The 13,549-nt window shown below is 37.2% G+C and overlaps 1 protein-coding gene across 2 annotated transcripts in view; it reads left to right on the top strand.

Annotated features, from left to right (window-relative positions):
* NAV3 (neuron navigator 3) overlaps positions 1–13,549 on the top strand; it is a gene marked incomplete at both ends in the record, with an annotated part of 270,085 nt that overhangs the window by 195,004 nt on the left and 61,532 nt on the right. For both annotated transcript variants that reach the window (XM_084295258.1, XM_084295257.1), the window contains 2 exons: positions 7,675–7,813; positions 11,825–12,101. In XM_084295258.1, coding sequence (XP_084151384.1) covers positions 7,675–7,813; positions 11,825–12,101 — 416 coding nt within the window. The remainder of the gene's footprint in view (positions 1–7,674; positions 7,814–11,824; positions 12,102–13,549) is intronic.

Here is a 13,549-nt window from a genome sequence, read left to right as displayed (position 1 = left end):
GCAAGGAATAAAGTTGCTTTTATATTTTCTGAAGAACCACAAAGACACTGTAAATTGTTTATTTATGTCCATTCAACTGATGTTAATTAACTTGTCTGAATCTGCATTTTAAAAATTTAAATATATCTTGGATCCAAACAGTGTATTAAAAGCACAACAAACAGCAGTGGAAAGATAAAACCATCAAAAGCTTTCCTCCCTTCGTTTGTTATGGTATTGTCAACAGTTCTTGTTAGAATTATTTCCTTACATCTTGCTTCGGCCCTATATTACTATTTTCCATAAGCTGTTTGAAATGTAATTAAAAATGGATGCTGTTTATCTGCCCCATGAAAACAAAAAAGGAAAAAAAAAAGAAAAAGAAAAAAATAAAAAGAAGACTGTACATTCCAGGAAAAAAAATCTCTCTTTTATTATTATTATTTTTTTTAAGTAGGATATTTATTATTTTATTGCAGTAATACTTGCCTAAATTCCATTTTGCAAAGTTCCTTTGTTGATACATTGTGTTATGAATTTGGAACTAGTTAATGATTTTCTGCTGTCCCTATCATGTCATATTAAGCATTGTATTCAGAAATAAGTACAAACCATCAACGTTTCTGGCACTTATTCAGGTCCTGAGTTGTGGGTTCTACAAGGTATATATAATTATCCTGAGAAATATAAATCTTCCATCAATTCATTTTTCTTCCTGCAGGCTTTAAAAACAAATTAGTTCTTATAGCACTTAAATGCTTGGAAGAAGAAATATGGAAATACACTGACCTTGCAAAAAAAATGCATTTTGCTCAAATTGTGCTCTTGGGCTATGGTGGGATAGAATTTTCTGACTGTATCTTCTAGAATTTTTTTGAAAGTGAAATAAAAATCCTCCCTAAGTGATGCTGCATGAAAGCAGATCCATAAATGCATTTTTATTCTTTCTAATTGTAAACAATTTTCCTTAGAATATGCTAAATAAATGCATTTTGAAAGGAACATGACACTATTTTCTATCATTGAACCCAAAGTAATTCAGGATTAATGCTTCAGTGGTTACCGTGTTTGGATATGGCAGGTAATGCATTACACTTGCTGAGGAAAAGGCAGTGAAGTATGAGTCCAACTGACTACATTTTTAAAAATTTTTTTTATTTTTTTTTTTTTTAGCTATGAATATAGAATAGCTATAATGAAATTTATAGCTCCAGTAAGTTTCTAGTTTGATTCAGGGCCTGGGTTTTTGCTCTGGCAGCCTGTGGCTTGAAACAAAGTATTGATTTTATGAACTCTGTGCCATCTTGAATCTGTCAGTGAAGGGTCAGTGTAGCTGTTTTATGAATAATGAACAGCTGAGCTCACAGTAAAAGATTTAAAATGGATTAATTCATGATGAATTGAACTTTGAATGAGAAAGTTTGCCAGCTGATATATTGGCATGCTAGTGAGGAATTGCTTTGAGTAAAACAGTCCAATTATTTTCTTATCTTTTCTTCTTAATGAGCTAAGAGATCATTTCTGTTCTCAAAAGTCTATTAAGGGAGTAGATATAAAATCCTTATTTTAGGCTGAATCTTGCCTTACTCTCCTGAAATGGGTTGAAATATGGGCATCAGAAAGAATTATGGTTCATGGCAGCAGCCTGGACTGCATGTTAATATCCATTTTTCTGGTATGTGGTAGAAAAGCAACATGCGCCTCTGTGTTGTGGAGGCTGATTTATGCATTTTTTTTCCCCTGCTTTATGAATTTAAGTGTATGGCATGGACTGGTGGTAAATGAGTTCTGTCTTCCTTTTGCAAGGCTAAACTTGTACAGGTAGGGTAAGGAAAGATGTACTAAGTTCAAGTTTTTTTCTCTGGACATCTGGGTTAAGTCATATCGTTCATATACTTTCAGACTTTTCTACTTACCCATTGTATGTATCTGACTAATTAGTGATGTAAATGCCAACCTTTGATTCCTTAAGTCACATGCAATGTAGATACCTTGAGCATCAGTTACACAGATCTTCTTACACTATAGGTAGCCATTCGCCCCACAGGTGGCTAGATTTGGGGATTTTGCCTTTTTTTTGTTTGTTTGTTTGTTTGTTTTTAGGGCACTATTGTCTAATTTAAATAACTATGCAGTTTAAGTGAATGTGTCCTGATCCCAGATGCTGCAGTGGAACAGTGTACTAGCAGCCCATTTGGCAAATACAGAAGTAGGCTATACAAATGAAAGCAATTGTTCATATTTCATTTATCATACCTATGCTGTTTGTATGAATTATTGTGTAGAACCATCCAGTGGCTCTCAGAGAGAGGCATGGAGACCTCCGTCATCTTAGGTTGCAGTCATTTAAATCAGTCGGCTGTGTGTAGCCAAAGAAAGGGTATAACACCTTACTGCTCACAGAATCACAAAATCACAGGATGTCTGAGATTGGAAGGGTCCTCTGGAGGTAACCTGATCCAACCCCATGTGCAAGCAGGGCCACCTAGAGCAGGCTTACAGGATGCTGTCAAGGTGTCTTATGAAGATCTTCAAGGAAGAAGACTCCATAACTTCTCAAGACAACCTGTGCCAGTGATCTGGCACCTTCATGTAAAAAAATATTTCCTGATATTGAGGGAACTTCTTGTGTTCCATTTTGTGCCCATTGTCTTTTGTCCTGTTGCTGAACACAGCTGAGAAGAACCCAGACCTTTCCCCTTTTCACCCTTTATTCAGAAATCTGTACACATTGGTAAGATGCCCCCTGAGACTCCCTTTCTCCAGACTGAACAGTCCCAGCTCTCTCATCCTTTCCTTATAGAAGAGATGCTCCAGTCACTTCATCATCTTTGGTGTATTCCACTGGACTTTCCAGTAGATCTATGTCTCTCTTATACAGTGTTGTACTCTTTTCATGAGCAACTCTGTTGCTCATCCTCGATCTCTCTTAGTGGGGATTCATAGATCCTCAAACACACAAATGGAAACACTCTAAACTCAGGAGTTAAGTTTCCTTTTATTCCTGAGTTTTACCTTTCTATCACAATCTCAGATCTTTGATTTATCCTCTAAGATCATTTCCCCTAACTGAAGAAATACACGTGGGCACTATTTTACTTATACCCACTATGACAATGAACAATTTAGAAGTGTTTAAAGGCCTTCTTCCACATTTTGAAAGCACAGAATGGCTCTAAAAATCAAGTAGAAGTAGTTTTTTCAAGTAGAAGTTTGTTCAAAGTCCCTGGACCCCATATCCATATATTATGGCCTCTACATAGGTCTCCGAGGTTATGTGAATTCCTCTTGCATTAGCAAATATGTGACTAAGGATTTCTCATTCTTAAGGAAGACATGCCAGGATCTTAGGTCTAGTATTGTGCTCTAAAGTCCTTCATATGCAGTACAAAGCACATGACTAATAAAGTGTTATTTTTAATTCAGAGTTACAAACCTCCCTAGAGAGAACATTTTTTTGGCTTAAATGAATGCTTTAAGAGAAAGGGGTTTTGTTTTGTAGAGCTTTATTCAGCAAGCAGCACCTCCTGCATCTGCTTGCAAAAATCAGTAATGAACCAAAGAAAAAATGTGAGCAACTTGTCAAACTGTGCCAAAGGTGCACTGAAGCAACTAGACTTTTCTAGCAAACTTGATAGCACATTGATTGGAGTCTTTCTGCCTTCATATGTCTGATGATCTGCTTGTGAAAAGCTCTTTTATTTGCACACGAAGGCCACTTTGACTGGAGGCAATCTCAAACATTAATGAAATATGCCACTGTTGAAATAAATTCCAGGCATTGACTCAGCTTGTCATTATGGTGGACTTCTTTGAGCAGGCAATTTTAAGGAAAGTGCTGAAAATAGAAACGGGAAGGGTGAAAGGAACAGTCATTGTGGTTGTGCCCTCCACCGTGTCTTGTCTGCAATTAAGAGACTGCTTTGATTTTCTACAACAAATACTGTAAAAGGAGAATAGTTTTATGTACCCATGGAGCTAACAGTTTGTTAGTACTACTTCTTCTTATCATTTACCTTCAGTATTCATCTCCTACCTAATTGCATTCTGTACTTTCAGCTATCACTGAAAACATCCAGAAAAAATTGTTGCAGGTTTCTGCGGGTCTTCATTATGTAGGGTAAAAGAAAGTATTTTCTGGATTGTGTCATTGCTTCTTTGCCCTGGAGATCTGTTGCTTATCCACCTGTTGTGTAAAATAGTGTCTTATCCCATATAAAATATTCTTTATTTGGTTCATGTACTTCAGTGTGTGAAAATTGGATTTTGAGTTCACAGAGTGGACCTCTTATGAGCACTAAATTAAAGAAGCATTTCTAGAGAACAAAAAATAGGATGTGGTTATGTTATCATAAACTGTTACATGCATTCACAATGAGAGTAGTGGCTGCTGGATTACTGGCTTGCTCTCAGTTTGCTGATTAGAACCCTGGACCTCAGCAGCTCACAGCAGGTTGAGGTAAGCTGAGCTGAGCTGAGCTGAGCTGCCACGTGTATAGGTGGAGTAGAGGCTTTGGGCTATTAGCTGAAAAAATACTGAAAAGTCTCTGCCAGGCATATTCAAAGAGTGATTTTGAAGAGATTTATAAATTAGCCAGATTTGAGATGATTCCTCACAGGAACAGCAAAAGGTACATCCTTGATGTGAAGATTATGGCTTGCTAAATTTCAAGGCTCTTCTCCAGTTCCTCTTGAGATCCAAGGGTTTCTCAAAGAAAAGATTTCCAGAACTTGTCAAACAAGACATTTTTCTCTTAGCCTTAGTCTCCTAGATAGCAAAACTGCATTTGCTGACAACTTTTTTTTAAAGAAATCGACCCAAGGCTAATACCCGACAATAACAAAAAACAGGTTTTGCCAAAGTTCTAAGTAGCTAAAATGTGTTTTGATCAAGGGAAACGGCATCAGCCATTAATAAACAGCAGTGAACAGCCTTACTTGTCATAAACAGTGTAGGGTGCATGAAAAAGAGACAAGTAAGTGAAAGACAAATCTTAGCCAGTATATTAAAAGCCTATGTTAAGTCCCTTAGGTATACTGACAATAAATAATGTCAGTATTGTTTTGATGAGAATTTGCTGAAGACTACCAAGAATGGGTTTTCAGTCTCAAGGTGATGCACGTATAATTTTACCAGATTTTTTAGCTTAAAGGAGAAATTAATATGCATGTGGTGTTACAAATTATAAATGAAGCATCTTCATTATTCAGAAAATATATTAACTTATCTGATAGCAACTAAACTATCTAGAGATGGGAAAAGAGGTCTGTAAAGGTGGAAATGGTGTGTGACAAAAGCAAAGAGATTTAACTGCATGGCCACATTAAAACGACTCAGGACAATGCACTAAAGTAAGCACAGTACAATGATCTTCATTGCTTCATGATATGTTTTGTTGTAGCTTTCATTTTTTACTGTATGTTATCAAAAGGACAATTTAAAAGATTGTGTCAAGTAAGAATCAGCCCCTCTAATAGTCCTTAGAAAAGTGACATACAGAAAAGAAAGCAATTTGGGATATTCTTATTTTTACAGGCATACTGTATTATTATACATTTGTATTAAATATATAAATTATTAGAAATCTGGGGGGGATGAAATCCCTCAAATTTAGAAAAATTCTGACCACTTATCATCAGAGAAATAATTACAGACAAATATAGTGATGGCTCTGAAAGGTCAGTAGTGGAAGTGTCAAAGTAATCTTCTATGTATCTTACAAGATGACCATGAGTGTTGCCAGAACCTGCTAATAAGCCACTGGTGAGTGAGGTGTGATGAGTGTGAAACACAACAGAGAAGATATAATAGAATGTAAGCATAGTCATTTTTATCTGGCAACTTCAGTTGTAGAGAACAAATGTCATATTTATATTTTATGACTCAGATGAACTATTTCAGAATTTAGAAAATCTGAATCTTCTTACTGAGAAAAATGAGAACAAATGAAGTAGCAAACAATAATATAAAATAAAATAGTGAACAAACGTGCAAACAGAACTAAATGTCGATCTTTGTTCCCAGGGCCTTAGACTCAGGAAACTGATGGTCAAGTATTAATCAACATGAATGATCATACATTAGAAGTTCATGTTGCTTGTGCAAGTGCCCAATACATAGGATCTGGCTCATGATTGTTAACTTTTTTTTTTTATTAATGAAGGCATATTATCTTTTCTAAAACCAACCTGCATTTTAAAATATCTATTTTCTTATCGGTCTTTAAGGTTCTTGGTTTTAATAGTTATAACAAGGTATATTCTTTTGTGGTGCATACTGTTTGAATCTGGCATTTAGCATCACTGAAATTCCATATCACATTAGACAGTGAAAAATGTGGACAGTATAAATAACTAGTAAATGGGAGAGGGTTCTTAGGTGCATGTGGGAAATCTATAAGGTTTGATATTCTAATTGCTTAGATATGAAATTGCATTTTAAAATAACTTGAACGTATATTACCTGGCAATGTTGCAGAAGTTGTATTTATTTCTAGTCATTGTACTCAACAGAGGAAAGCGTAGCACTGTAATAAATTCTTGCCCTCTGAAATACATTTACCTTGTCACTGGAGTGACTTGTAATGTGATTTTCTACCGTTCACAAAACCAAAGTAATGCTTGCTGCAGTTGCTATGATACAAGACTAGTGCACTGAACTTTCTGGTGCAGCACAGCACACATTTCGTAGCATGCAGTTCCCTGTCACTGCTGTTAGGCCTTACATGAACAAGTGAATTTAACCTCACAAAACAATATTCACAGATATTTTCCTGGTTTGCTCTGAACAACTGGTAGTAATAGTACGCAGCTGTAACCAGACTGTAGGACTGAATTTTAGATTTAAGGGGGGAATTGCAGAATATGACCTTAAAGATGGCCCATGACATAGGTTAGAGCAGAACAAGGTGTTCTTTTTCTTGTGTTACAAGTATACTGCTATAATGATTTATATTGCAATAAACTAATAGTCGTAATGTAACACTATGGAGAAACACTGACCAACTTCAACTTCCATGGAAAAAAAACAATACTTTTGTGAGACTAGGTAGATGACATTTCTGTAAAAGTAGCTTTTCTCTCATTTACATCTCTGCCTCAATCTGCCAAAGCAGAAGAGTTGACAGCCTGTGTTTCTTGAGAGATGTATAACGTGTTCTCTGTCAACCCTGGTGACTGTATTGTCAGGGATCCTATTTTGATGACATTGCACCCATGAGACAAAGGCTTAAGACAAGAAAATAAAACTTTTGGAAATACTGGCTTCCTACTGACAGTTGATTAGGCTGCAGAAGAAATGCTCCTTTTATTTTTCTGTAGCCTGGAAATCCATCAGGTGTTTTCCAACCTATTAATAATGCTTTGGCTAGCAATACCAGGTAGGTTTAATGGATTTCCCTGCCAGTGTACTGAATGTGATTGCAATGAAGCATGAAACAACATTTTTAATGACTTACTCTACTGCTTGCTTAGAGCTGATGTTAAATTTTTAAAAGACAACTGGGTCTTTCATTAATTGTGAGTGAATAATTAATTTAAAAGTCTGAAAACTAATATTCACCATACATTGGGAAATAGTACTGAAAATTTTCTGGTTAACCTCTCGAAGAATAAATAATTGTGTCTATAGATTTTGAGACACTTTCTTCCTATTGATACACAGTACGTAAAGTAGATGTGTTTCTTTCTCTGCAGCTGGGATGACAGCAGCTCAGTAAGTAGTGGCCTCAGTGACACTCTTGACAACCTCAGCACAGATGATTTGAACACCACCTCATCTGTCAGCTCTTATTCCAATATAACTGCCTCTTCAAGAAAGAATGCCCATGCCCAGGTAAGTAGCTTTCCATTGCCATTTCTTGCAACAACACACAAGCATGTGGGATGACAGGAAAAAAGTAAGAGGGAGAAAAGACGAAAGAGAGAGAGAGAGAGAGAGGAAAAAAAAAAAAAAAAAGCTTTAGAAACAATATTCCAAAGCAAATGAAATACTCATATTTTATAAGTTCCTCTATTACAGTTATAGGTGAGAAGCTCTGAGTAGGGACCAACCCTAACCTGTGGGCTGATGTCCCAGTTTCCCTGGCCTGCCCTGCTCCCTTGCTGAGGGCAGACAGGGCAGGATCTAGCCAGGCAGGGCTTGTCCCACCCATGAAAGCTGTAGGATGGGCCCCAGCTGGCAAGACCCTGCCCTGCCTGTCCTGGGAGAGTCCCTAGTGCACCTTAGCACCAAAAAACCCCACATCATTACTGAATCTGTGTTGAGTGCATTTCAACTCACTTCATTGCATTTGGAGTGAGTATCTTTTGCAACAGACAGCACAACGTAAAGTGAAATAGTTTTCATTTTTCATGATCTGACACATATCAGAGACAAACTGTCTAGGCTGTAATGTTCTTTCCCTATTTCTATTTTCTCCACTGGGAGATAAAAGCCAGAAGTAGGGAGTCCATATTTTGTAGAGCTTCCTCTCCCCAGTTAGGTACAAGAATGGAAATGGCCTATGGGAATGTCATCTATAATTTGCTTTCTTTGAGGTTGCCTGCCATAAAAAAATACCCATCCTTCTGCTGGGTTTGCTTGGTTCTGCAGGAATTTCAGGCTAAAGACTCTAGATGGTATTGTGCATACCCATACCCATGGTGTTGTAGCTCTTGTAGTATGGACTTGCTTACTTTAAAATATATTTCAGCCCCTGCTCTGGCTGTTAACCTGTCTTTTAAACAGGAACATGGACCAACACACCTACTGAAGTCTTGTCTAACCATATTTTCCATAACCCCACAAATAAAATATTAAGTACTTTAATATTACTTAAAGTTTAACAGATTGGTTCCCTGTTGCAAACACTACAAATGAAAATGTTCCCATGACCTATTGTCTGTGACACTACTGATTCATAATTTTTTTTTCCCTTTCAAATCATGAACACCGATCCAAGTGTTTTAGTCCAAGGTCTGCACAGCATCAAAATAGAGTTCTGAGAAGAGTAGAACCACAAGCCATATATGTAACATATATTGTATATGGTGTAGAAAGATAGAAAGATGGGTGGATGGATGGATGGATAGATAGATAGGTAAATAGATAGATAGGTAACGTCCCTTAGATAGATACCTGCCCCTTGTGCCAGGCATCCCAATATTTCTTCCCAGCTCCCCTCTAAATTGAAAGTGATGAAAAAGATGATGTAGACTGCTTACAGGACTCAGTTTATGAAAACGAAAGAAAGGAAAAGAAAAGAGTACCACTAGAAAAGTATTCTCTGCCATGGCATCTTCAGTTCATTAGCAAGGAACTTCAAGGCTGAAAACTCAGCATAGGGGAAGAGTTTGTGCCTTCAGTGATTTGATGTCATATATCCAGGATTCAAGACTGACAACCTAAATTCCGTTTAGACTCTTGCAGGCAGGCAGTGTCAGAAATTCAGAGAACTGTTTTGTAGATGTAAATTATGTGAGAATATGTCAATATGAGAAAAACACATCTTTATCATTTCCCCCAGAAAATGAGAAGTAGAGTCACTTTGGGAAGGAAAATTACTTTAATCTGCAATAGAAGCTCCAAGATGAGTTTCAGGCTGATGTACTTGTGCAGTGATACTTACACAAGTTCCAGCATTCTTCAGCTCCTACCATTGCCTTTGCCACTCTATCAGGGTCTCCCATGGTTTCTAAACTGGAGATCTGCCTCTTCCCTTTCATGTCAGTTGCTGATGGCCAGCTGGTCCTGGCTGACTTGTTCCACTGCATCATCACCATCACCACATGGGAAATCTCAGGCTGACTATTTAACTCTTTCTGTGTTTTCCATTTGAGTGATCTCATGTTCCAGATACTCAACCTGATAATATTTGCAATTTGTTCTGTGATAAACAGAGATACAACACATGTTCAAATATTGCTTTCTTTTGCCAGAGCTGCATTATGTTATGACAGCTATGAACAGACTTTTATTAGTTTTCACATCAAACAGATTAATCAGAAAGCAGAGTATTCCATACTAGCTGGAATCTCAGCCAGAAGCTGAGATGACCACAATATATGAGGATTTTGCCAGCTGCTCTCCAGGTGTAGGACATAACAACAGAGCTCCCTTTTGCAGTCCTTTCAAGTGATCATAGCAGTGCAGGCTGGCTGTATCCTGAAGCATAAATTGCATATTTTGTTACTGTTTACATACTAAAACAGGATTAACATTGCTCTTTGGGCCGAATAATGGTGAAGAGAGGCTTTTAAAAAGTCTTGTACTTGTCATTTCTGGAGATGATGCAGTTTTCAATGATGCTTTAAAAAATGCATAACTATGTGTTTATAACCATTCATTTATGAGAAAAATTCTGGGAACATTACATGTGTTGTAACAATAGAAGCAATGAAAACTCTCATCTGAAGGACCCTGTGATATATATGTAGATGTTTTCTTAGGCTCTTTACCCACCAATCCTTACCCAAAATCTGTGCAAGCCTTCCCAAAGCACATATGAAATTTTGAGAGTATAGAGAACCTTTGCAGTTTGTATGCCACAAATGACAGTAACTGATTATTCCATCGGTCATCTAATCAGTATTAATCCTACTTATGACAGCAGTGCCTAGGAAGCAACCACAGAGGGGTCTCTGTGGAGGAATTGTGGCAAAACAGAATAATAAATAGCTCTCCTCTGAACAAGATTCATTTTGTATACCTGCTTAGGGTGTCTGTATGGGGTCAGAGCTCTCCTTACATCAGACAAAAGCAATGAGCTACCTGACTGGGGCACCACTTGTTATTGTTAAAGAGGAGTAAGTAAAAAGAGGAGTTAAAGAGGAGTAAGTAAACTAAATGAAAAGACAAAGAAGAAGGAGGAAAGAGGGGAACAGGACTGATGAGATGATGGCAGGTGAGGCTTGAGGTTGAGGTAAGGAGGCTGCAGGAAAACAGAGGAGGAAATGTTACAACAAACAGGCTGTCAGCACACAGACTGCAAGTCTTGTCCAACACAAAAGGTAGGATCAGTCTCTAGTATTTCTGTTTAAGCCACATTTTAGATATCTAATGTATCTATTTAAGGTACGTTGCCCTGTCTTGCTGAGCTGTTCCTTGCAGCACACCCTTATCAGCACGGGCTGTGGGAAAGCAGATGCCACAGGGGTGTTAGGTCCCCCTGGGCATCCTCCACATGGGACTGAGTCTCTGAGTGAGCGTGACCCCAGCTGGTTACCTTCATCCTGCTGATGGGGTAGTACTTGCAAAAGCTGCTCTTCTATCAACTAGAGCCACTTTCTTGTTCAAAAATGATCGGTTTTAGAGGAGACAAACCAGTGAAAAAGACATTTACTGCAACACTGATCATTTTGGTAATGTTTTCATTTTTCAGTAGTGGTACAACATAACCTTTACTGCTGGAGCAATAGTCCTAATTTGGTCAGTGGAAGGTTTGGGTAGGTAAAAGCAAGAGACCATACTGTGGTGATTTTAGTAATATATTTAGGAGTTTCCACACTGAAACTTTTAGTACAACTTCTCAGCACAGTGACTCACTTGTGAAATTCAGAGGGGGCTTACAAACAATAGGGTATTTCTGCTGACGATTAGAGTAAGTTATGTTTTACTTCACTGCAGCTTAGCTATGAAGGAAAGAGTAGAAATCTTCTGAAAATAAAAAGGAAAATATCTTCCCAAAGTAGGAGTTTTAAAATTTTTATGATCAAGATGCTAACATTTTAGATGGGAAGTTTTCATTTCCCTCAGTACAAATAAATCTTATTATAAGTGCTTATTCTCCTTCCTTCCTGAGACTTAAGAAAGCAGTGAGTATTGAAGATGCTGAGACTGACCACTTCTCATGCAAATCTCTTCTAGCTGAAGACAGACTCAGAGAAGCGCTCAGTTACAGACAGCGAAACTTGGGGCAGCACTGAAGAGCTGAAGAAACCAGAGGAAGATTTTGACAGCAGCATAGACAGCAGTGGCAAGTGGAAAGGCCTTCCCTTGGGGCTGTCTGAAGAGTCAGAGAAGGGGGGTCAGAAAGCATCCCTCTCTGTTTCACAGACTGGATCCTGGAGGAGAGGCATGACTGCACAAGTAGGAGCAACTCAGTCCAGGCACAAAGCAGGAACCAGTGCTCTCAAGACCCCGGGTAGGAAACTTACGTAGTTCAGTTTGCTGTGTTAAAAATTAAGCTTTAAACTTTGACTTCATTTAAGCATATTGGTATTTATTCTCACAAATGATTCCAAGCCAAGATTGCCAGAATGTACTAAACTATTCATCTTTATAACCACTTTTTTACTACACTGCATACCAATAATTTATTAATTAAATACAAATGTATCTATAGCATAAACTGTGATTACATTTTGCTTTCTTATCATATAAGTACATCAACATCTATTATGGAATTCTTAAAAGAATTTTTGGATTTGTGTTCTACATACAGTAGGTATTTTATAGTCCATTTTTAAGAAATAAAACTTGTAAAAATATATGTGTTTTATAGACTTTATTTAGTACTAAATGGTTTCTTACCTTCTGAAAGGTCTCTCAGAAGTAACAGTCACTCTTGTAATCTACTTTGGCAGCAAAAGTCCAAAGTTAGTGGAAGCCATTGTTCTTAAGACCTTCTAATCCATAATTTTACTAGGACAGTATCAGTCCTTTGTAGGACATTTTCTAGCACTTTTTTTTTTTTTTTTTTTTGGTCTGACCAAACACTTAATGAGTGTGTATTAACACCTGGTTGTAACAGTAACTGACCAGGAGCTCCTCCCTTTGTAAGTCACTTCTGTTTCTTTGCAATTTGGAACTACTAAATATTGGTTATTCTCTGGTCTGAGAGATCTCCAGGGATCAATGCAGTGGTCAATGTTACAGTAGTTACACCCCATATTGGCAATTAAACGAAGATATCCTACAAGGGTTGCCAAAGCCAAGCTAAGTTTTCCAGGTCTTCCGTTTTACTGAAGATGAGCAGCCAGTGTGCACAACAGAACTGAAGCCTTAAATTTGTAAGCATATCCTAATAGTCTGTGTGTTTGCAGTGTAGATGTCTGATCAGTATCTTGGTAGGTGCATGTATTTGTGTGGCATAAAATGTGCACTGTATAAATACACAAGTGGATTTATTTCTGACTTGTAGGTGTTGCTCTTCATTACAGTTTGGTTCCTTAAGATAAATCAGGCCATTTACCTCCAAAACTTTGTAATTGTTTGAAGTATGAATTAAATACTTTGTTGTGCTAAGTATTTGTGCCTTATTTGGAGCATACAATAGATGCTTAAATAGAAATTAGACTATTTAATAGAAAAGGCATTTTTGTCTGCCATCTTCTTTTAAGATGGAAGAGGGTATCTTATTTAAACCTTTCTGAATGCCTTATTAATATGTTAATATTAATAAGTTATTAATATGTTATGTAGAACATACATGTATGGTACATGTATATAGGCATATAGAAGACAGCCTCTCAGAAAATCAAAAATTTTGAAAAGACATCAAGAATATGACAAAGACTATTAACTCCTATAACTGATATCATTATAGATCAAGAAGATTCATACCATGACAACATAATCTCTCTCTGGCAA

Source organism: Netta rufina, assembly GCF_964035555.1.
Source record: "Netta rufina genome assembly, chromosome: 1".
Lineage (NCBI taxonomy): Eukaryota > Metazoa > Chordata > Aves > Anseriformes > Anatidae > Netta > Netta rufina.
Note: the sequence above shows the minus strand (reverse complement) of the source record. Positions and strands in the feature narration are given on the sequence as shown.